At 42.9% G+C, this 21,320-nt stretch overlaps 2 protein-coding genes across 2 annotated transcripts in view; both read left to right on the plus strand.

Annotated features, from left to right (window-relative positions):
• Positions 1–21,320, plus strand: part of LOC131581452 (probable cation-transporting ATPase 13A4) — a 214,623-nt gene that overhangs the window by 159,776 nt on the left and 33,527 nt on the right. The window lies entirely within an intron of this gene.
• Positions 1,572–21,320, plus strand: part of MB21D2 (Mab-21 domain containing 2) — a 60,359-nt gene continuing 40,610 nt past the window's right edge. Inside the window, exon 1 of the mRNA XM_058843714.1 lies at positions 1,572–1,782. Within this exon, the coding sequence (XP_058699697.1) occupies positions 1,572–1,782 (211 nt within the window). The remainder of the gene's footprint in view (positions 1,783–21,320) is intronic.

A 21,320-nucleotide genomic window follows, 5' to 3' on the forward strand; every position in this document is an offset into this window, starting at 1 on the left:
GAGGGTATCAGTGCCCAAAGCAGTATAAGTGGCTACAGGACAAAGCCAGAGGCATCAGGCATTCTGCTTGAATGGTTTGTGGTTTCTGTTACAGGGTCCAAACCCAACCTTCTGCTGAACTTCCACTTCTGATCAAGGTAATGGTTCAGAGGACCTAAGCAACATCCCTAAGCTCAGGTTTAAAGACTGGCATCTATACTTACAATGTATGAGGCAAACCAGCCTGTAACCTCTTCACACCAGCCTGTAACCTCTTCACACTGAGCTTAGCTTCATCTTCCAATTATTTGTCTGAATGCTCATGCGATTTTGGTAGAAACAATTTACCATAGTCTGAGACTGAGCTGAAAGCTTTGTTTCCTGCCAAGAATCTTGAGAGGACAATACATATCCAAGCAATTTGCATCAGTGGCATAGCATGTAAATGCCCTACAGAAGACAAACACAATGTATTTGTACGCTCCATGGGCAGGAAGACAGTTCTTCCAGTGGATGCACTAAGATATGTAATGGATCGTGCTGTATATGTTCAATGATGGGTCAAGGTACAGAAGATCAAGCTAAAGGGAGAAAACCACTGCAGGTTGAAAAGTTAGAAGGCGTTACAATTACATACAGAAGAAAAGGGTGTAGTCTTGTCGATGGGAGAAATGGATGAAGATCAGAGGTCTGGGCTCCTTGCCACAGGCTACTTGACCTCAGGCAAGTCTTCCGAGATCCCATTTCCACTCCTACCCTTTGTCTATGTGGCTCCCAGGAGCTTCGAGACAGGGTTGGTCTCAAACGAAGGAGTAACTGTACTTTATCTTGGTCATTTCTCTTGAGACATACGATAAAATAACTTCTTATATATATATGTATTTATATATATATATATATGCATATATAAAGCAACCTTTGAGATAGCATAAGAAGCTAAAAAGGAATAGACACAGAATGCATTGGGAACATGTAGGAGGAACAGAGTTCACAGCCATTCACAGTTCACAGTTATTAATCCACTTTCAGGACAAGGCTTTTACTGAAGTTTAAAATTAAATTTAAATTAAAGAAAGACAAGAAAAGAAAGACAAGAAAGACAAGAAAAGAAAGACAAGAAAAAAAAGACAAGAAAAGAAAGAAAGAAAAGAAAGAAAGAAAAGAAAAAAAAGGATTTAATCTCGAGCCAGCGGTCTGGCTCCAGCCTCAGCACCCGCCCGCCGTGACGCCGGCAGCGGAGCACCCCCCCGCGGCCCCGGCCCGGCGCGGGGAGCCCCGGGCGCGGGCAGCCCCCGGCGCTGCGCTGCGCTGCGCTGCGCTCCCCCCGGCGGGCGGGCGGGCGGGCGGCTCGGCGGTGCCGCGGGCGCGGCGCGGGCGGGGGCCGAGCCCGCGCGGCCGCTTGTTGATCGCGGGCGCCGCTCCGCGCTCCGGGCTCCGCGCCGGGGCCAGCCCCGCGCCCGGGCTAGCCGCTGCACCGCCGCTCGCATTCTCGCATTCTTCTATCGCAAGAGCGCAAACCCCTCCTTTTATTTTTTTCCCCCCCTCTCTCCCTTTCTTTCCTTTTTTTTTTTTTTTTTTTTTTTTTTTTTTGCATGAAGATGGCGGCGCCTCTCGCCAGCAAGGCAGGGTCCGCCGGCACCACCAGCAAGCCTCCCTTCCCGGAGCTGGATTTCCGATCGGGAGCCAGGGTGGAGGAATTAAATAAACTCATCCAGGAATTCACCAAGCACGATCAGAGGGAGTACGACGACCAGCGAGCCCTGGAGATCCACACGGCGAAGGACTTCATCTTCTCCATGCTGGGTAGGGCAGGGAGCGGCGGGGCGGGGGCGATGCCGGCCGGGGACCCCCGGGCAGGGCTCCCGGCGGTGCGGCACTAGCGGACCCTTTCCCCGCCCCGCGGGCCGGGCCGGGCGGGGGCTGCCGCTCGCAGGGCAGCTCTCACCCCTAGAAAACTAATCTTTCCTGTCCTATCCAACTAGCCTTTAGCAGCGATGTGTTTATAAGCGCAGAGGAAAGGCTGGGTCGCAGAGCTGACCCGTGCCCGAGAAACCCGCCGAGCCAGCAGGGCTGCAGGCGAGGCGAGCCCGACCCTTTATTGTTTTTCCCCCCGACTATCGAGGCATAGGAAACACAGATTTCATTTTTTATTTTTTTTTCTAGACTGCTTATTTTGGTTATTAGACCGGCGGATGCTTGTACAGGAGCATCTCCCGAACTGCCTTTCTTGCCAGATTGTGGCGGGGGAGTCTTAATCTATGTGAAACTTTGAATCGCGGGCACGGATCCTTAAACCAGGGTGAAGCATGTGTTGGCCCTTGCGGAAATCACCTGGGCTCTAGCATGACTAAGGTTTCTTAAGAGTAACAGTAGAATGACTAACACCTCTGATTCTCCAGCTAGTCAGTTTCTGATAAATATTTACTTTGAATTAACTAAGAAATCACTCAGACGAGTAAGAACCTTCAGGATACAAAAGGATGCTCTTTAACATGCAGATTAGACCTTGAAATCAGTCATCCAAGTTTCAATCATTGTCTTAAACATTCTCTCAAACATTTTTGCGTAAACAGCTGCTGTGGCCAGTGAATGGTTCTTTGTAGCTCAGAGGTGCGCATACACCCTTAAAGCACACTTGGCATAAACCAAGTGTATGGTCTACATGTTACCTGCATGACTTTTTTCATCCAGAAAAACAGAGCTCTCCTATTGCAATAATTATTATTTTCTGTATCAAAGGATTGTCACTATAATAGAGCACTTCCTCTGTAGCCATGAACACACCTACACCCTGTAATGAGAATCTACCTGTCCCGCTGGTTATCTTGTAAGGTACCTGGATAAGTATAATTTCCTGCTTTACGGGATTTGCACAGTTTTATGTGTGTATTGCTTTTTCACCAGGGGCTGGACAGGATATAGCAGACTAAATTTAGCCTGAGAACAAGGACAACAAGTTGAAAAGTCTACAGTAGAGTGTATATTTATAGTTGCAGTTATAAATATTTTTCCCTTCCCAGTTAACAACAAAAAAGATGTGGTGAAGCCATGGTTGCATCAAAGCCTGTAGGACTTTTATTCTTGAAAACCTGATGTGGTAGAAGTCATCCAGTATTATGATCTGATACATTTTTCAGTCAGTGCTTTAGAAAACTGACTAAGGGAGCATGGATGGATGGGATGGAGCAAAGGAGAGTGGAGAGAAAACAGCTATAGCTGCCGTGTGGCTAGCGAGTAGAGAAAGCTTTGTGTGATCCTGTTTAAGCATTAATAGTCTTTGCAGGGTACAGGGATCACAGAATTTCTTCCTGCTTTGTGTGGGGGAAGGCAATAGAAGAAAGACAGAAGAATGAATTGGAGCATGCCTTGTATTTCTGCAAATACACCCTAATGCCTTGCTGTTCGTGAAACAGGGAGCCTTAGGCTGTTTAGAAGTAATGTAAATTAATGTGGTTGTCTTTCTTAATATAATAATTGGGAGATGAGCATTCTTCAGTTTTAAATGTATAGCTAAACCCTTGGTTTCAACAAAAGCTGTATTCCTGTGTAAGTTATACCTGATAATTTTCAGTAAGTCTTGTTTCTGAATAAGAGACTTGAGGGCTGAGCCCAGGACAGGAATGGAGATGGGATGTCTGATTTGTCTGCATTAGACTCAGAAGTTGTGTTTGTGGATCAGATCCTTCTTAGCGAGAGAGGCTCTTAAATCTGAAAGGATTTAACTTATTAATAAACAGCTCTTTCCCCTGTGCCTGATCCCTCCCATACATACTGCTCTTATCTCGTCGGGTGATGATAGGAAAATTAAACATAGCTTTTCTGATTTAATTACACTGGTGTGTAATTGGTGGATGAATGATAGGTGAGGAGACCTTGTGAAGATTCTCAGATGTTTGTACTCTGCATGGTTTGCCCTCTAGGTCAGACTTTACTTTTAATTTGTATTAGCTCTGTTTCATCTATATTGTCTTGTCCTGGCTATAAGCAGTTGAACTCTGGGAGATCTGAAGGTGATCTGTGAGAAGATTAAGGAGAGGTACTGCTTGTCGAGTGTTTATCCAAAATCTTGTGCCCCAAGCATTAGAAGAGGACTGCAAATGACTTACCTCTCTGGTGGGCGAAGTGAGTATTTTCTGAATGTGGGTAGTTCCTGGACATTCACAGTCCCTTTCACAGTCAACAAGACCATATGGTCTTGCCAACACCCTACACCAAAACAACAGGTGTATTTTGGTGCCTTTGTTGGGTAAATTCCTGTACTCACACTGAGCTATGCCTGATAAAACTTGTCTCTTTGATTCAGGTATAGTTGAGCTTCAGAGAAGGGAAAGGCTGTAGGAACCAAGAAAAAGAGTAGAGAAAAGATAGTCTTGTGTGCTGGGCAGAGAGCTGGCTAAGAGAGGCTGAGAGACCAAGTCTCTGCTTGCTAGTCATGAAAGGAGTTAATTATTCCCCTGGTGACTCAGTTTTGGGGAGTTTTGTGCTTAAAGAGTGATAAAGGAGTATTTTTGTCAAATGATGATATTACAGTCAATGATATTTTGATTTTTAAAGCACTTGCTGCCATTGTGATGGGAGGTGCACAGCAGTCATATTAAAAACATCTTAAGAGTACCTGACCTAGAGTTTTGTTCCTGCAGTACAAGTACTTTCAGGAAATTCTTTAATAAACACTACCTGTCTCTTTCTGTTCAGCACCTAAGAAAAAGTGCTTTAATTCACAGATGTGGTAGGCTTTAAAAACCCATATATTATGCTCCTGGGAACTAGAACATTGCATATAAAATAACTCCTTGAAATTTCTAGTGCTATTGCTGCCTCAAATCAACTCATGCTATTTGGAATACTGACTCTAGAATTTTATATAGTAACAAGAGAAAAGAACAAAGATACATGAATAAGTACAGACTATATAGAGCTATATTCTCCACTCCAGGTACACATCAGCATTCAGTCATCTAGAGCAGTTTTCAAGCTCTTTGGGTTGGTGTTTTGTTCCTATTTCCTACTATGATACTTCTCAGCAGAGGCAGAAGACAGATGCTTAGGACATTCCATGCCATCGTTCTTCCTGAGAAATCAAATCAGGGAAAGGACTAGTTTAAATTGGTGCTAAAGTGGCCTTTTGGGGTTTTAAGGCCTCTAGTGTATCTTTTTGTCACTTCAGTGGTTACTTCTGTGGGAAGTGCCCACCAGGGCAAGCCATACTTTGAGCATCTGCAGCTAGCTGCAACTTAGAGCTGTTGACAAGACCTCTAGAGAGCTTGTATCAGCACCTGATAGAGGAGAGGTGGTGATCATAGTCTGAGATAATTTCCTCATTCTCTGGTGTCTGCCTGGTGCTGTGCTGGGTGCGTTAGCAAGTGTTTGTGATAGAGGCAAGTCCCAGAGTGGAAGCAGGGCTGGCATCAGCAGATGATTTCTGCTGCCAATACCAGCTTCCCAAATGGAGTGAGCTACCCTGCTGAGCCCCTGCATCTATAGCAAGGCTTCCAGCTGTTTCTTGGACTGATCGGCCCCTGAAATATGTGCTGTGGAGATGCAGATGCTGTGCTGATAACACATGTGTCTTCACAATAGCTTACTTTTATCAGCAACTTCTACAAGGAAAGAATTTTCCAGTCTCCCCCTGTACCTGAGGTGTGTGTAGCAGAACAGCATGGCAGTGTAACTCTTGTGTGGGTTTGTATGGCATTCTTTTTTTCCCCCCTTCCCTACCTGCCATAACTTGCTGATAAAATCTATTGTAGATTAGATTTCAGGCATTGTTTGAAGTGTTACCTGTTTGTCTAGGACACATCATGGAAATTCTCTGGTTCCTGTTGTAGTGTTGAGCTGATGAAATAGCAACAGGATTGGAGTGATCTCTCTAGGGTTAAGTCTTTTGTGTGTGTGCGCCTTCTCTCAAGAGAAGCCAATCATGATAGGAGCACAGTGTACTCTGAGGCCTATGTTAATGAAGGCTCTCTGCTGGCATTCCCTGTGCTGCTGAATGCATAATGCACAGCTGTTAAAAACAACCTTACTCCATCGAAGATTTCATTTCTGGCTTCACTTGTGTCTCCTCTCCCTGCAAACCACATGTTCCTGTATTTGCATTTGAGGCTGTGGGGGTTTCTTGGAGGTTTTGTTTTTCTTAATTAGGGGACAGTGTACTAAACTGGTAAGGTAAGCCTACAAAGCATTGGTAGCTTCTATTTGGTTGTACCTGCCAGAAATCAACCAATTTCATCACGCTGGGAATTAGTTAAAAAAGGTTTGGTAGTCTCCTCTGTCTCTTTGTTCAAAGGGATTGCTGGTCCATATATGTGTCATCAGTGAAAACAGATTGAAAATCTTTGTCTCAATTTGTTTTAAGATGCTGGTATTTTACTTGCTGAACTACTGTTTTGAAACATTAGTCTGTGATGCAAAGTATTTAGTTTAATAGCCAGGAACATGTCCTAAGGGCACAAATTCTCATGGCAGGCTTGTCAGACTGCCCACTGCCTGTTCCTTCAGTCTGTGGAAATATTTGTGAAAGGTTTGGGTGAATACTTGCCAAGCCCAATTATGCAATTATGTTTTAAGGGCAATTTTATAATTACAGTGGAGGATGGTAACCAGGATACAGGAGTTGTTGAGGTTTGATTTTTCCTTTTTTTTTTTTTCCTATGTGACTTTGTGTGAATGCTAAAATATTCGGAGCAATTCTAGTTAGAAACCAGTTGTTCAACTTTCCTTTAAACAGCTGGCTACTTTTATAAGTGAAGCTAAATTAAAGATTACTCAAACATTGCTCAGGAAGGCTGGAGGACCTGTTTTATTATAGCTTTGGTAATCTGCAGGTTGGATGTGTACTCAAAGAACTACAGTAGCCCATAGACATTGTCCAGTCTAGAGGAAACTCAGAGGGTAAAAGTCCTGCCTGGACTTCTCAAAGAGAATCTCCAAGCTCGTCAATTTTTTTGGACAGTTGGGATTGTTTGTCATAATTTGACAGACACATGATAATATGACAGATGCCAGGTTCCTGCTTTGTCTCCTGCACAGCTGAAACTTTTACACCTTTTCTTGGGCCTTGACATGTGCACTTTAGCATTTAGGTGCACCTTTAGGTGCATGTTCCAGTCCTTTTGCCACAAAGATGGTTTTCCCAGGCACACCTCTGGAATCTTCTGCCCAGGTCAAACCCTGTTTGTACTCTGAAGGCTTGATTAGGTGAGAAAGTGCCATGAAGAGATGTGGTTAAGACCAAGATTGCCTTTCACCCCTGGTGAAGGGGTCTTGAGTTACAAGGGCTGCTTCACCACAGCACTGTGAATAGTGATTGAGATGGCAAATTACACTTCCAAGCATATCTATGTGAAACCCTGTGGTGGCAGCTGCAGGTAGAAGCTCTGGAATAGACCTGCCAGGTTTCTCTAAGTCCTAAGAAAAATGACCTGCCATTAAGTCCCTCACCTTTGCCTGGGTGATGCTGATGTATGAAGCTCACTTGAGAAGCAAGAGCTGTAGATAATTTGCTGTGAAAAGGGAGGCTTAAGAGTTGAGTGCGTTATATAAGGTGACATATCTCCTGGGTTTTCCCTTAGCAACAGCTGGGGTGGGTTAAGTTCCATGTCCTAAAAGAAAACCATGAATTCTGCCCATTGATACCTTGGCCTGTTATCCTCTGAACTAGGAGAAAATTCCTTGAGAGTGACAGTCCCTTCATGTGTACAACATACCATGTTACATTTAGACTGTCTTTAATTTGCTTGTCTTTGGGGTATGAAACAAGCAGTAGAGTAGGTGGAGTTCTGGGGAAGCAAAGGGGAGCATCTGCCCTGTTTTTTTCCCTTGGAAAAGCAGATCTGTCATGGGAGCTAAGTGGAAAGCAGCTTTGGAGGTTGAATTCATAGAATGTCCTTTACTGGGGAAAGAGCAGTGAGCCTGCATGGGAGCAAGGGTGATGGAGCTGAAGAACAACCTCTAGCTGCATGTCTCAAGATGTTGGTTCGAGTCTTGTCCTGATGACTCCTAGTGTGGTGTGAGTTCAGGAGCTGAACTGTAGCTTTTTTGGAACTTACAACCATATTTCATAGGTTCCCCATCTTAACTATGGATTTTATATCCAGTGAAGTTTTATGACTTCTGTTAGTACAAACCTCTCTTACTGTCTGACTAACAAAAATATAGGAGTTGGCTTTTCTGGTTTTGTGTGTTTTTTTTTGGGGGGGGGCGGGTAGTTGGGTTTTGTTTTTTTTTCCCTAATGGAACTGGAAGGCAGCTTATGAGACATTCAAAATAAATCTTTTAGCAGCAGCTGATGTTCCAATTGACAGATGCAGCTATGGATTTTGCTGTGTTTCATTAAGAGAACTCCACTGTTTGCTTTCATTTCTGCCATTCTGTTGCATTCCCTTTTACTGTAAATAGCAATTGTCCTGGACTGAGTGGATTAATCTGTGCCTTAGTATTTCAGCCAAACTGACAGGTCTCTGAATCATGTTCTTCAGCCTTAGATAAACTTTTTGCAGTTCTTTCAAAGCACTATTTTAGTGACTGTGTAGTTGTATAGGAATCATTCCATTTGAAGAAGATAGATTCCCTGGTCCCCAACATATTTGACTTTTGAGCTTCTAATAAACACTTGATGCTAAGAAAGTTACAACTATCTTACTAATGCATTGTGTTTCAACTGTCAGACAGTCTGATTTTAACCTAATTTAAAGCATTTAATTAGAAAGTTGTTAATGTATTTTGTTATGAGCATCCAGGTGTCAAAAGTACAAACACCATTGAGTGGGGCTGACTGGTTGTTCTGAGGTCCATAATATCCATGTCTCTGACACAGCAGTGGTAGCTACTGCCACCCACTCATGTTTAGGGCTGTAGGCAGACATTTTCACAGCATTGGGTAGCTTCAGCTGGTAGAACAGGAGGTGGGTGGCATCTATTTCAACCTAAGAAAATCATTCTGTGGGTGAAACACTGAGTCAGAGTGAGGACACCCTAGACCTCTGTTCTGAACTGCCCCCAAATTTATACAGATCTATGCAAGTTTTTGAATATAATGGTATGTAGTAGGGCCTTGGTACTATGAGAAGCCTTCCTTGTCTCCTGTGCTTCAGCAGTCTCTGAAAAGGTGGGGTGGTACTGGAAGAGTGGAACATGGTGGTGCTGCAGTTCTTAGTGACAGGATGGTTTAATTGTGCAGCTCTCCCATGTAAAGGGAAGTCTGGTTCTTGCCATGAAGAGTATTTAAATAATGAAGGCAAATAGTTGCCCTGTCACTGGGTGTTGATCTAGTGGCTTGGAGATCAAGTACAATTGAACCTCTGTAAGAGAGATTACAACCTGACCCAGTTTTAGCAAGTAATCTTATTTTGTACTGAATGGATCCCAAAGCAAAATTGGGACAAATTAGTTTAAAGAGTGCATCCTGTCCATAGTGTGCATACTGATGCAATTTGGTGGTGTCAGGCATTGTCTCTCAGTAGAAGGCAGCAGTTTGGGACAGAAGGCAAGGGAAAAATACAGTACATGGCCAAAACTAGACATCCTGTTTGGATAGCCGTTAGCAGTGAATTAGTGATGATTATTATTATTATTATTATTAGTCACATGACACACTTATAAGGTCATCATATGTGAGAAAAGTAGAGGTTTACGTGTGGGATGTTATTGATCTGCCAAGAGCTTGTTTATATGGCTTGCAGTCAGACCATGCAGAATTTCTTCCATCCACTGATGGAGTGAGAGTTCATAAATTATTTGGTCCAGAACTGCTGAGCGGCTAGAAAACACTTTCAGTTTCATCTGGAAATAACAAAGTCAGTTCTTGCTTTACTGCATAATCTACAAGGTAGAGTGCTTTTTTTTTTTCTTTGTTCTAAAATGTCATAACTCTCCAGTTCCTGTTTGTGGGATCTTTTGGCACTGCTCCACAACCCTCTCTGAAGGATGGATATTTTTTATTCAGTGGTGCATATTTGACCTGGTTTAGAAAATGAGGTGCTGAGGTTGTGAAGGAGTGGTATTAAGCATCTATAAAAATGCTAAGACAAACATTTCAATTAGCTTCTGTGCCTTTCCCTTCAGCATTTCTACTCATTGCATTTCAATAGTCTGAAGAGCTATGTCTTTGTGATGCTTTGGGTGATTCCTCTTGGAAATGAATCCCGTGCTAATAGCTCTGGCTGCATCCTATCCACAGGCACGTGCTTGGAGATGTTTTGTGTTTGTTTTGTACCTCACTAATTAATCTATAAGTTAGTGGTAGAACAGCAGGAAAGCTGCATTTGCTGACACTTCATGAAATAATGATTTAATCCTTTGTGACACATTCCTGCTGAGTGTCAAAGCTGATAACTCTAATCTCTGTCCCCAGCTCAGTGCAACAGGAACCTGTTCTAGAGGGCATTTTGCATGATCTTGCAAGCTCTGTAGGTACTTGTGTAGATCTTGTAGGTACTTTGTGACCAATTAATGTAAACTTTTTTCTACATTGCCACTCTTGAGCGTGATTGCACAGGATTGTCTGGCGCACTGAGGAATCTGGAGTTGAGAGCAAACAAAGGAGCTAACATTTGTCTGCTTCAAATGAAATAAGGGTTGTCCTGTGAGCAGTGGGGAAATGCCTTCATTTCCTTCTAAATCCTTCTCCTTTGCCAGCATTCAGATCAAGCCATGGTTCTATTCATTCAGAAGTGCTCCTTGACAGAGCTTTAAAGTAGTTTGAAAGGGGAAATGATGGACCAAGGGGGTCTCAGTGCCCTGAGCTGGAGGAGTGTGCCTAAGAGAATGATCAACTCCCAGTCAAGCATGAAATTGTGTGGGATCTGCTGCTCCAGATGGATCCTTACAAATCTGTGTGGCCTGATGGGATTCATCCAAGAATTTTTAAACACCTGTTGATGTTATCACAAAACCTCTCTTAATGACTTTTGAATGGTCTTGGGAATCCAGAGAAGTCCCAGATGTCTGCAAGCTGGCAGACATTCCTGATTTTCAAGAAGGACAAGAAAGAGGACCCCAGAAACTACAGGCCTGCCAATGTCACTTCAGTGCTTGGTAAAGTTATGGAGGAGATTATTCTGGGAGATACTGAAAAACAGTTTGAAGACAGCACAGTCATTGATCACAGCCAGCACAGCTTCATGAGAGGAAAGTCTTGCTTGTAGAATCTGATTTCCTTTTATGACAAGGTAACAACCTAATCACCTTTCCATCAGGCACAGCATCATCAAGGGAAGGACTTGTCCCGCTCTGCTCTGAGCTGGAGCAGCCTCACCTCGAGTGCTGGGGGCATTTGGGGCACCACAATGTAAGAAAGACACTGAACTATTAGAAAGGGTCCAAAGGAGGCTGTGAATGGTGAAGGAGCTTGAGGGAGAGCCGTGTGAGGAGTGGCTGAGGGCACTTGGTCTGTTCAGCCTGGAGGAGACTGAGGGGAGAGCTCAGTGCAGTCACAGCTTCCTCTGAGGGGAAGAGGAGGGGCAGGCACTGAGCTCTGCTCTGTGGTGACAGGGACAGGACCCGAGGGAGTGGCCTCAGGTTGTGTCAGGGGAGGTTTAGGTTGGGTATCAGGAAAAGGTTCTTCCCCCAGAGGGTGGTTGGGCACTGGAACAGCTCCCCAGGGCAGTGGTCACAGCACCAGCCTGGCAGAGCTCAAGAAGTGTTTGGACAATGCTCTCAGGCACTGCTGTGGTTCCTGGGGACGGTGCTGTGCAGGGCCAGAAGCTGGACTTGATGATCCTTGTGGTCCCTTCCAACTCAGCAGATTCTGTGATTCTGTGAAACCCACTCCTCCTCATTCTACGTGATTCTGAATTCTGGGTTTGGATGCAAATCAGTGTTCAGGGATAGCTGAGGAACTGCTCTGCAGTAGTTAGTCCGTGAGATACAACCAGCAAAGCTTGCTACTGTTCTGGTGTGGACTGTGAATTGCTGGTTAAAATAAACCTTTGGTTTAATGCTATTAAACAAAAAAATGTGTAGCTCTGCAAATAAAGAAGGGAATGTCACTGTAACAACACTTCAGGGCATCTGAAATTCATATTTTATGGTTTCATACAGTGTGCTGAATGGCAGATCAGGTATTGATATTGGCCCCTTGATGTATGGCCCTTAAAGCTTGAGTTGCTGAAATATCTGTATTTCGTAGACAGTAAGGCAACCATGTGCTAAGCAATCAGTAACTTAAGGAAAATAAGAGGAACAAAGTCTCTCTGCCAGCACAGCATGTCTCTGACAAGCTGAATTAAATGCCCATGTTTTTTTCCAATGAGCAAGCTGTAATGCACATCTAAGTGCATTATTGAGAAAAAGGAACCATTACAATTTGATTGAACATCTCTCAGAGGTTGCATTATGTAATAAGTTGTCTGTAAAAGTTTGACCCTGTACCTGCAATTTTTCTCAATATCCTTTGAATTTTTGTGGATGTGCAGAATTTACAGTTGAGGCAACAATATTAGAGTGAATATAACCCCTTTGACACAGGCTTGTAAGATCAAAGAAAGACTGTTTCTGTGCAGTTATTTTAATTGTCTTGGGAAGATATTCATATGTGCTATATAAGCAGATAGCAAAACTATTTTCCCAATATCAGAGCTGCAGAGTTAAGCTACAAGTTAGTCCGGAAAATCAAAGTTTAAAAAATTATTTTGATTCTCTTAGACCTAAATTCTGAATCTGAGCTAGGGCATTCATGAGTTACTTTAAAAGCTAGACAAACCTTCTCACTCCTTCACCCAAGTCTCATACAGGAGATCTGGAATAATCTTTTTATCTGCCTCTTAAAAATTCAGGTAAAAAAATCCTTGTTTAAAAATCTGTTCTCATGCTGAGGCCAGTCTTGTAAGATGTTGCTTATATATATATGAATCACTCTATTGTTCTGTGTATGTCACTGAGTTCTCAACTGCTTTTAGGTAACTCTTTCTTTACCTCAAAATGTGTATATGCCTTTGTTTTATTCTATGTGGAGGTCTCACCCCCTCCCAACAGAGCTGTTCCAGTGTGACAGGCTTCTCTGGGCCGAGGCCACTGCTTGGCGAGGACTGTAGGAGTCCTACGGAAGAGATTTCTGTCTGAAGGAGACGGGAGTGAGGGAGACAAATGAACAAAATCCCCAGACCCACAGCATGTTGATAGACCTCCTGTTGTTCTTAATTCGTGTCTGTAAATGGCACTGGTTTCCGCTGTTGTGCACCAAGACAATAATAAATAACAATCCTTAGCATTTATATACCACTTCACAATTTTCAGTGTGTTCAACACACATTAACTAATTCAGCTGAGATGCACATATTCTGTGAGCAAAACTACTCTTCTTGCTACCCAGGGGAACCTTTCATTACAGCTGGGACAAAGCTTTTCTTTTTACCCTTAACTGGAGCTGTTGGCAGGAATATTCTATACAGGGCCTTTGTCTTTCTTTCTGAAGATTTTAAGCATTTGCATGTGCCCCTGTTTGCACAGGAATTGGACTACTCCCAGGTCATGTGTGATACTATGAAAAAGATATGCAGGAGATTTGTCTTTGTATTTTGTGCGCAAGTATGCAGACACAGGGTTAGTATATTTGTGGTTTCAGAAGTCATCGAGTTAGCAAAGATGTGGCTACATTAAGTGCATCTTTCTGGGCTTGCATAAAGCCTTCAGGGAACACCATCTCCTGTGGTCCTCGAGGCTCAGGAGGGGAATAAGTCTGTCAGCTTTGACTACATTGGATCATCACACCATGTGCTGAATCGAGGAGGCTTGGTGGTTTTGGTGTACTAGATCTGGAACCTGCTCGGCCACCAACCTGTCTTTTGGGGCAGGGGAAAGCTCAACAGAAGCCTGTTGCCATGTAAGAGGTGTTTTGAAGGCAATTAAGGACATTATGTCCTATTATTTATAAACCTGAATCCCACACATCTTATTTGGGCTCCCAGACATGTCCTGGCATGAATCTAATCTGTTTGGCATTTGACTTGTTTTCTGCCTTGGCATTTTGTATGTGTATATAGAGCTGGTGAGAGGGACTTTGATGCACCCCTGTCTGCATATTCAAGCTGGGCAGGATTGCTTCCACATTTTCTTTCCAAGAATAGCACCATTTTAGCATTCCATTAGGATGACTAGAAGATAAGCATCTTATTTAATCAAGTCATATAACGTGGGATTAGTGGTTTACTTTAGAAATAATGATTTTGTAGTCTTTGTAAATTGATGCCTGGCACTTCAGAATGGCTTTACAGTTGTAACTCTTTTTCTGATCTGAGAGGTTTAGTTGTAGCTAGTGGTAACATTTCTGGATTACCTCTTTGTCTAATCTTTAAGTAACCTGGTTTAGAAGTGGTGCCTGCAGGTTTGACCTGAAACTGATTCTGCAAGATGAGCACAGAGTATAATTTTTCTATAAATGGGTGTATGAACCAGGAGCACCATTAGCCTTTTAGTGACCTAATTATTCAGGCAGGTAGCAGTGCATTTTGAGATCAGAAATCTCATCTTGCTACAGCTCTTTCTTCAGCTAACAGTGCATGAGAGAAGAACAGCATGTTTCTTGCAGGTGATGATTTCTCTTTCAGTGGCTTTGATATCCTCATTTTGTGTTTGAAGGTAATGTGCAGATTGCTGGGTGGCGTCACTCAAAGTGACTGACTGAGCTGCTGCAGCATGTGAAGATGTCTCCAAGACAACTGATTTCCTGGTCAAACAGCACATTGGCTTCTGCCACAAGACATTTTAAGGTAGCTGGTGAGCTGAAGGAGCAAGATATTTTAAGTTAATTATTAGCACTGTAGCTGCCAAATGCAGCTCAGAGTCTAAGGCTGAAAATGTACCTATTAAACACTGCAAATGAATAACTTTTTTTAAAAAAGGATTGTGTTATTTGATTAGCAAACTGATTTATCAGAAAACTTCTGCCAAGTAATAGGAATTAATTCCTTCCCTTCACAGTTCTTTTCCTTCAGTTGCTATATGTGGAATTTAGTGACCTTCTTTTACTCTCACATTTCTTGTTCTATGTCCCTACTACCTTTCAACTTTGCTTTGTAAGTATTAACGTGCATATTTTTTCTAAAATATACCAAAAAAACGAAGTGTTTGTTTCCATTTTCCATCTGCTCTAAAACTCAGAAAGGTTTAGTGACTCCGTTCTATTCTAAAGACAATAAAAGCTTGAAGCATTGGATTTTTTGTCCTGTGTTATTCCCTCCTCCCAGTCCCCTTTGTCTCCATTGGAGCAGTGTTACTGAACAGATGTAGAGTATTTTGAGTTTTTTCTTCTGCATTTCAAATTTTAAACTTTTCTTCTGAAAATATTCTTATGCCCATCCTATTTGAAGGTACAAACCAAAATCAAAAATACCCACATTTTTTCCTGCCCCCCTTTCAAGGCTTGGCTGTTCTGCTCAGCTGAACAAACCCCACTTTTGTCTTCACTTTGAAATAAGAAACAAGCAGGCTTGTTGGTTTCTGCAGCATTAATACTCTTCTCCCTCAGAGAGATGTAGTGGTTATCAGGGGTAGGGTGGGAGCCGCTGGCTGCTGTTTTATGAGATCTCCTTGAGGCTGCTGCTGTGTGGATCTCCAGCCCCAGACACAGCACAGACTGAAGGAACAGGAGCAAAATATGGTTTGTGCAGTGGTGGGTAGTGAGAGCCCAGAGAGTGCTGAGAACGCTTGAAGACTTTAAAATGAATGTGCAGGAGAGACAGGGGGCTGTATCCCTGCCCTGACCTCTGTCCCACAGCACATCTGAACCTGAGTTCTCAGCTAATAACCCCTAAGCTGCCTTCTCTGAGTGTGTCTGCATTCGCTGGGGAATTTTAGGAATGTGGATTTCAGCACAGTGTTGCTGCTGTTCACCCTCTGTTCAGCTAAGAGCTTTAAAAGCTGGTGTGGGGTTGGTATTGCCAGGATAAAACCCCATTGTGGTTTGCAGTATTCTTTAACTAAAGATTTATTTTCCTGGGTAAGGTTCCATTTAGAACAGCAGGAGTCAACATCAAAGAGCTGGAGAAAGGGCTCTTCCCTTTCCCTGACACAGCACAGCTTCAACCCTATCCCTCCACCATCCCCTCTCCCAATTCCTTTGTTTTTAAGGCATTACAACTTCAGTGACTGGAATGTTGAAGAGACTGTAGTTAGTGTTGTATTGCTCACAATTACAGGGGCAGTTGATCTAAGGAGGTAAGAGGAGAAAGCCAGAGGGTACAGCCGGTATCACTGATGCAAACTTCTCTCTTTTGATGTCCTCTCCGTGCTGATGCAACCCATCTTTAGCCTCCAGCCACTTAAATTGTTCCTGTTGGAGGATGTGGGAGGTCTGCTCTTGACCCATGTGGGAGTAGGTTAGGAAACTGGTCATATAGGCTCCACCACCTGCTTGGCTCTGTGCACAGCTCTGTGAGCTGTGTGCCTTTTGCTCCATGTGTGTCTCGCACAGCAAAGCAGCAGGACTCTGTGGGTTTGTTTTGTAGCAGATACGGTAACAAGGACACTCCTGAGCCAATCCCTGTCTCTATTTCTGGTGGATAGTTGAAGGTCCTTCTATTTGCTTTGAAAAGCAGCTGACAAAGGAAGGCAAAGCAATTTGTGTCCTCAGCAGGGCAGAATAATCATGTGACCAGCATCTCTGAAAGATCTTAACAGTGCATCTTGGAGTCTCATCCAAACTATGTTAATGCAGAATTCCTTCACATGTAGGCATTCAGTGCTACACTTGATAACTAGGCAGTGATTCAAGCTGTTTGAGATCCTGCATGCAGTATGAGAAACAACCTGGACCAAAATGAAAACCCAGGGTGATTCTGGAGGAAAATGTAAGGTTATTTTTAGGGTTATTGCTATTCTGTTATGCACCAAGGAAGATAATTCTCCAGCTTTGCACTACGGTTCAGCATTGTTCTGCCTTATTCCTCATTTTTTGGCCCCATCTATTTTAACCTGCAAATATTGGTTGCTTGAGCACCTCCTTTTGTGACCTTGTATCTACTCATCTAGGTGCTGGACAAAGCAGGGGTTTGAAGCAATCCAGGGCTTGTGTTTTGTATAAAATGCACTTAAATTTGTTCCTGGTCATCTTGCAGCAAAGCTATTTGTGCTCTGCCTATGGCCTGGCTTGCAAATTGCAAATATCTGGATAGGATTTATTATCTCTGGCCATAAAATTTTAAACTGATTTTAATGGTAGGTATTAAATCACTGCTGCCCCAATTCCAATCTCTCTGCAGAATTTCTGAGTTCCTAGGAAGGCATTTTCCCTGCCAGAAACCTTTGATTTTTGCGAACAGAGGCGACTTACAGCGCTGTTCCCAGGATGATGAAGCACTAGTTTGGTGAGGGATCTGTGTGCTGGCCAATGTCCAGGCATCTGTCTGGCTCCAGAGAGCAGAGCCAGGCAGACCTGGTACGGCTGTGATGTGACTGAGGAGTGTTTGTATTGGTGTCTGGGTACAGGCACTCTGCTGGGACACAGGGACTCTGTCTCTGCTCTTGGCTTTGTTCCTCCCTGATTGAGGTATATTTGACACAGCAAGAAAACTGGAATTCAGTGTTTCAGCACTGAGCTGCTCACAACAAGCTATTTTATTTTTGTACATGTCTAATAAATACTGAACTGTTCAGTGTTGTCACTCAATGGGGCTTTGTCCCTTGCTGCTGGGAGTCTCTGCATAGATTCTCTTCAGACTGGCGAAATACTTCCTCCAGGATGGCATGAGATGTACACTGTTCTAGCTGAGGCTGTTGTTTGTCGCCTTTGCCTAGAGTGCAGTGGCAGCACTAAAACAGAATCTCATGTTTTTCAAATCAATTAATGGTCTTAAAGCCCTTTTCATGAGCATGCAAAGACAGCTGTGGCAGGTGGGCAGATGTCTCCCTTGCCAAGGAAGCAGAGATGCCGCCTTCTGTGATGCATTTGCAGGGGAGGCAGAGGGCCACCCATGCACTTTACACTGCTCCATCTTCCTCACAGCATTGAGGAAGATTGCCATTTCGTCAGCAGGAGTACCTTTTAGTGTGTTTTGCTTTAACCCAAAGCTGGACGTCATAGAAAATAGCCATCCAAGACAAGGCTGGTAGGAATTGTTTAATGTCAGCATATCAGAAAAGGTTGCAAAAATTTACAGTATGCTGTAGCAGAGTTTTCCAGCACTTGTGCTTGACTGAAGCAGGATAACTCCGGTGTTTAAAACCACTGTTCATAGCAGTGATGGCAGTTGGAAGCAGTCTTCTGGACCAGAGTTACCAAAAGCTTAAAAATTTCTAATATTTGATAATTTTCATCTTCTGGAAGATATGTGCTGTCTAACATGGGGGTTATTTCACCTCCCTTACAGTGGGAAAAGCAGGCTATCATCAGTAGAGGCTGGTAAGACTGGACCAGGGTTTAAGCAAAACCACTCTCAGCAAAAATGCTTTCCACAAGTGGTTCTGCCTGTCTGAAGTTAAAAGGAGACTCTGACTTTTCTTCTGCTCATTCTCACACCTCTAAAGGTTGAGCAGTCCATTTTAACAGTGCTGCCGTATGGCTTCTTCCCATATTAGCAAGGAAGTTTGCTGAATATGGGCATCCCAGGGTGCTTGCGTCTGTCTGTCTGGACCTGTCCCATCAATTACACAGGAGCTGACGTCATATTTGAAGGTCAGCTGTTTTATAACCTAATATTATAATTTTTTCTCCCCCTCTGGGTTTGTTATCTCTCTCCAACCTGCAGCTCAGCACCATCTGGTGCAGGCACACAAGGGAGAAAGATTAGAGAAAGTAAAGCAGCTTTGTTCGCTTCCCCCATTGCTTCCGATGTACAGAGGAGTCGGCAGTCTCTTGCAATATTGAATTTTAAGTGGTGGGAAGGGCTGGGTCCTGTTTGCTATCTGAGAGAGGCAAAAATAGTCTGCTTACCAGCAATCTGTCAGGAAGTATCTCAGGATTCCTAAGGGTCTTACTGTGGCCACAAAGTGCACTTTGCTGGCATTTTATTTTATATTTAAATAGTCTTGTTTTTTATGACCTGTTATTCCCAGCACACATATTTTCCTTACCTGTAAATTGCCAGAAGCGGTTCTAAATGAGGGAGATGTGCAGTGCTGACCCCAGCTAGAGTCTACTTTGGAAGTGAAGATAGAATACCTGAAGAGCATTTGCAGTGTCACCCCCCAAAAATGTTCTGCCATACAGAGATAATTCCATCTTCCCTGGAGGCACCTTGTCTGCACAGACCAGGGAAGTGAATATTTACTTATCCAGCCTCAGACTACAGGGAACACACACCAGTTGTTTCAATTTCATAGGTAGGGTTGGGTTGCACACAAGCTTCACCCTCTCTCCCACCCTCCCTCCTTTTCTTTCTCTGTCCATCTAGAGGTGTGTTTGCTTTCTGTCCAAACTGCAAGATGATTGTATTCTGTAAAGGCAAAGCTCTTTTCTTTCCAGTAATAAAATGATAGTAATTCAAGAATGCTGATCTCGGCTAGCAGGAGTACTTGCAAACTAGTATCTTGTTGCTTTTCTTTAATGTTACAACTTTTGCATTTGGCTATTTTGAAACAAAATTTCTTTAAGCATAAGTAACTATTGTTTTTGGCTATTGGGAAAGGACAGATAATTGTTGGGCACAAATAAAAAAGTTTAATTATGAAAACAATTGGCTGACTGTGATGCATGGCATGTACATGGCACTGTATCATAAGACATAGAGACTCTCTTTTGTCCACCTTCCCTTTTGTGCTGTGTAGCCTTCTCCTGAATTGTGATTTTGTCAGGTCAAGGACACTTCATACAGTGCAGTGAATACAAGATTCCCAATTTCTGGAGAATAGATCAGCTCGGGGGGGGGGGGGGGGGGGGAGGGACGGGGGACGTTGTGGAGTTTCAGTTTTACTCTTTAAAAGAAAAAAATATGACATTAGTTTCTAGCTTCTCCCATTATATAAAGAATCTTGAACAAACAACAGTAGAATTTCAAAAGAGGAAAAATTATTTGGAAACAAGGAGGAAGTTCTCTTTTTTCTAGTGCTTTAAGTTTAGCTCCAATTTGCTAGAAAAGAACAGAAAAAGGTTTGTCTCCTTTCACACATTCCAATACAATTCTTTCCACTGTGCCATGTTTAAGGTTGGGATTGAAGTTTTTCCTCTCCTAACTCAGTATAATATATGGTGTTTCTTAAATATTTGATTCAGCTTTTCCCATCCCCAGCGTCCTGATTTATACAAAATTCTCCCTATGGAAGATGCATAGCAAATGGAGCAATGGTTCCTGCATTTCTTGACAGTTTTTTTAGGTTTGGGAAGTGTACTTTTCCAAGCAGTGAGACAAACTGAGGTCTCCAGAAATGACAGTGAAGAGTTGAGAAGACAGATGCACACAATCACACAGTGGAGGGCCTGCTCATGCCACCACAGTCTTCCTAATGTGAATCCTCATCACCTTCAAGTGAGCTTGAAAATGGTGCTATGGATTCTCATTTCCAGCTTAACTTTGAAACCAGTTGTTGTATATCCCGTTAATATTTTTAAAGACCATTCTCCAAGTAATTTTAATCACTCGCAGCAGTTTACAACGCATTTTGTTTCCAGTCCAGACTGTCTCAGTTTTGTCTAAAATTAAGCACTATATAAATAAAAATCCCCAACCTTTCTTTGTGCTGTCTTGCCAGGAGGGAAGACTAGATCTAGGAGATATTGAAATGTAGTTTGAGGAGAGAGAAGGAAAGTGTGTGAAAGGTTTGACTCTTTTTTGCAAGTTTGCTTAGTTGTTTTTAGTGCCCAAGAGAAAAGGAGAGATGAATTTTTTTATTATTCAGGTCATAACATGGCCTTTGCAACCTAAAATGCTCCTAGACATAGTGATTTTGTACTTCTATTGGTTTCTCCAAAAAGATCTCTCATTTCTCTTTTCAAGGGCAGTACAAGACAGCAGTGCTTGGCTTGGATCACCGTGAAATCCCCTTATCTGCCTGTTCTTACTTTATTTTTCTTCCAACTCTTACAGTGTCTTCGTTGGCACTGAAAACATGCAGCCAAGGTTGATGAGGGCGAAACTTAAGCTTTACATTAATTTCTACCTTAACTCTCTACAGTGTTTTTTCAAGGACCGTGAGTGAGCAGAGCCATTAAATCCTTCTTTTTATTTTATTTTTATTTTATTTTTTATTTTATTTTTATTATTATTATTTTTCTTTTTTAATTTTAATTTTAATTATTTTTGTCTCCATGCAGCAAGTAGTTTTAATCTGCCTCTTAAAAAGCTGGGAGTTCAGTCACTGATCTAGAATGGTGTACTGTGCCTGGTGGTGCTGCACACTCTGCAAGGAGCTTGGGTTCCTCCATCTCTTTAGCTTTTTCTTCTGCACACCAGAGGATGCATACACATTAC

Source organism: Poecile atricapillus, chromosome 8, assembly GCF_030490865.1.
Source record: "Poecile atricapillus isolate bPoeAtr1 chromosome 8, bPoeAtr1.hap1, whole genome shotgun sequence".
NCBI classification, from domain to species: Eukaryota; Metazoa; Chordata; class Aves; order Passeriformes; family Paridae; genus Poecile; species Poecile atricapillus.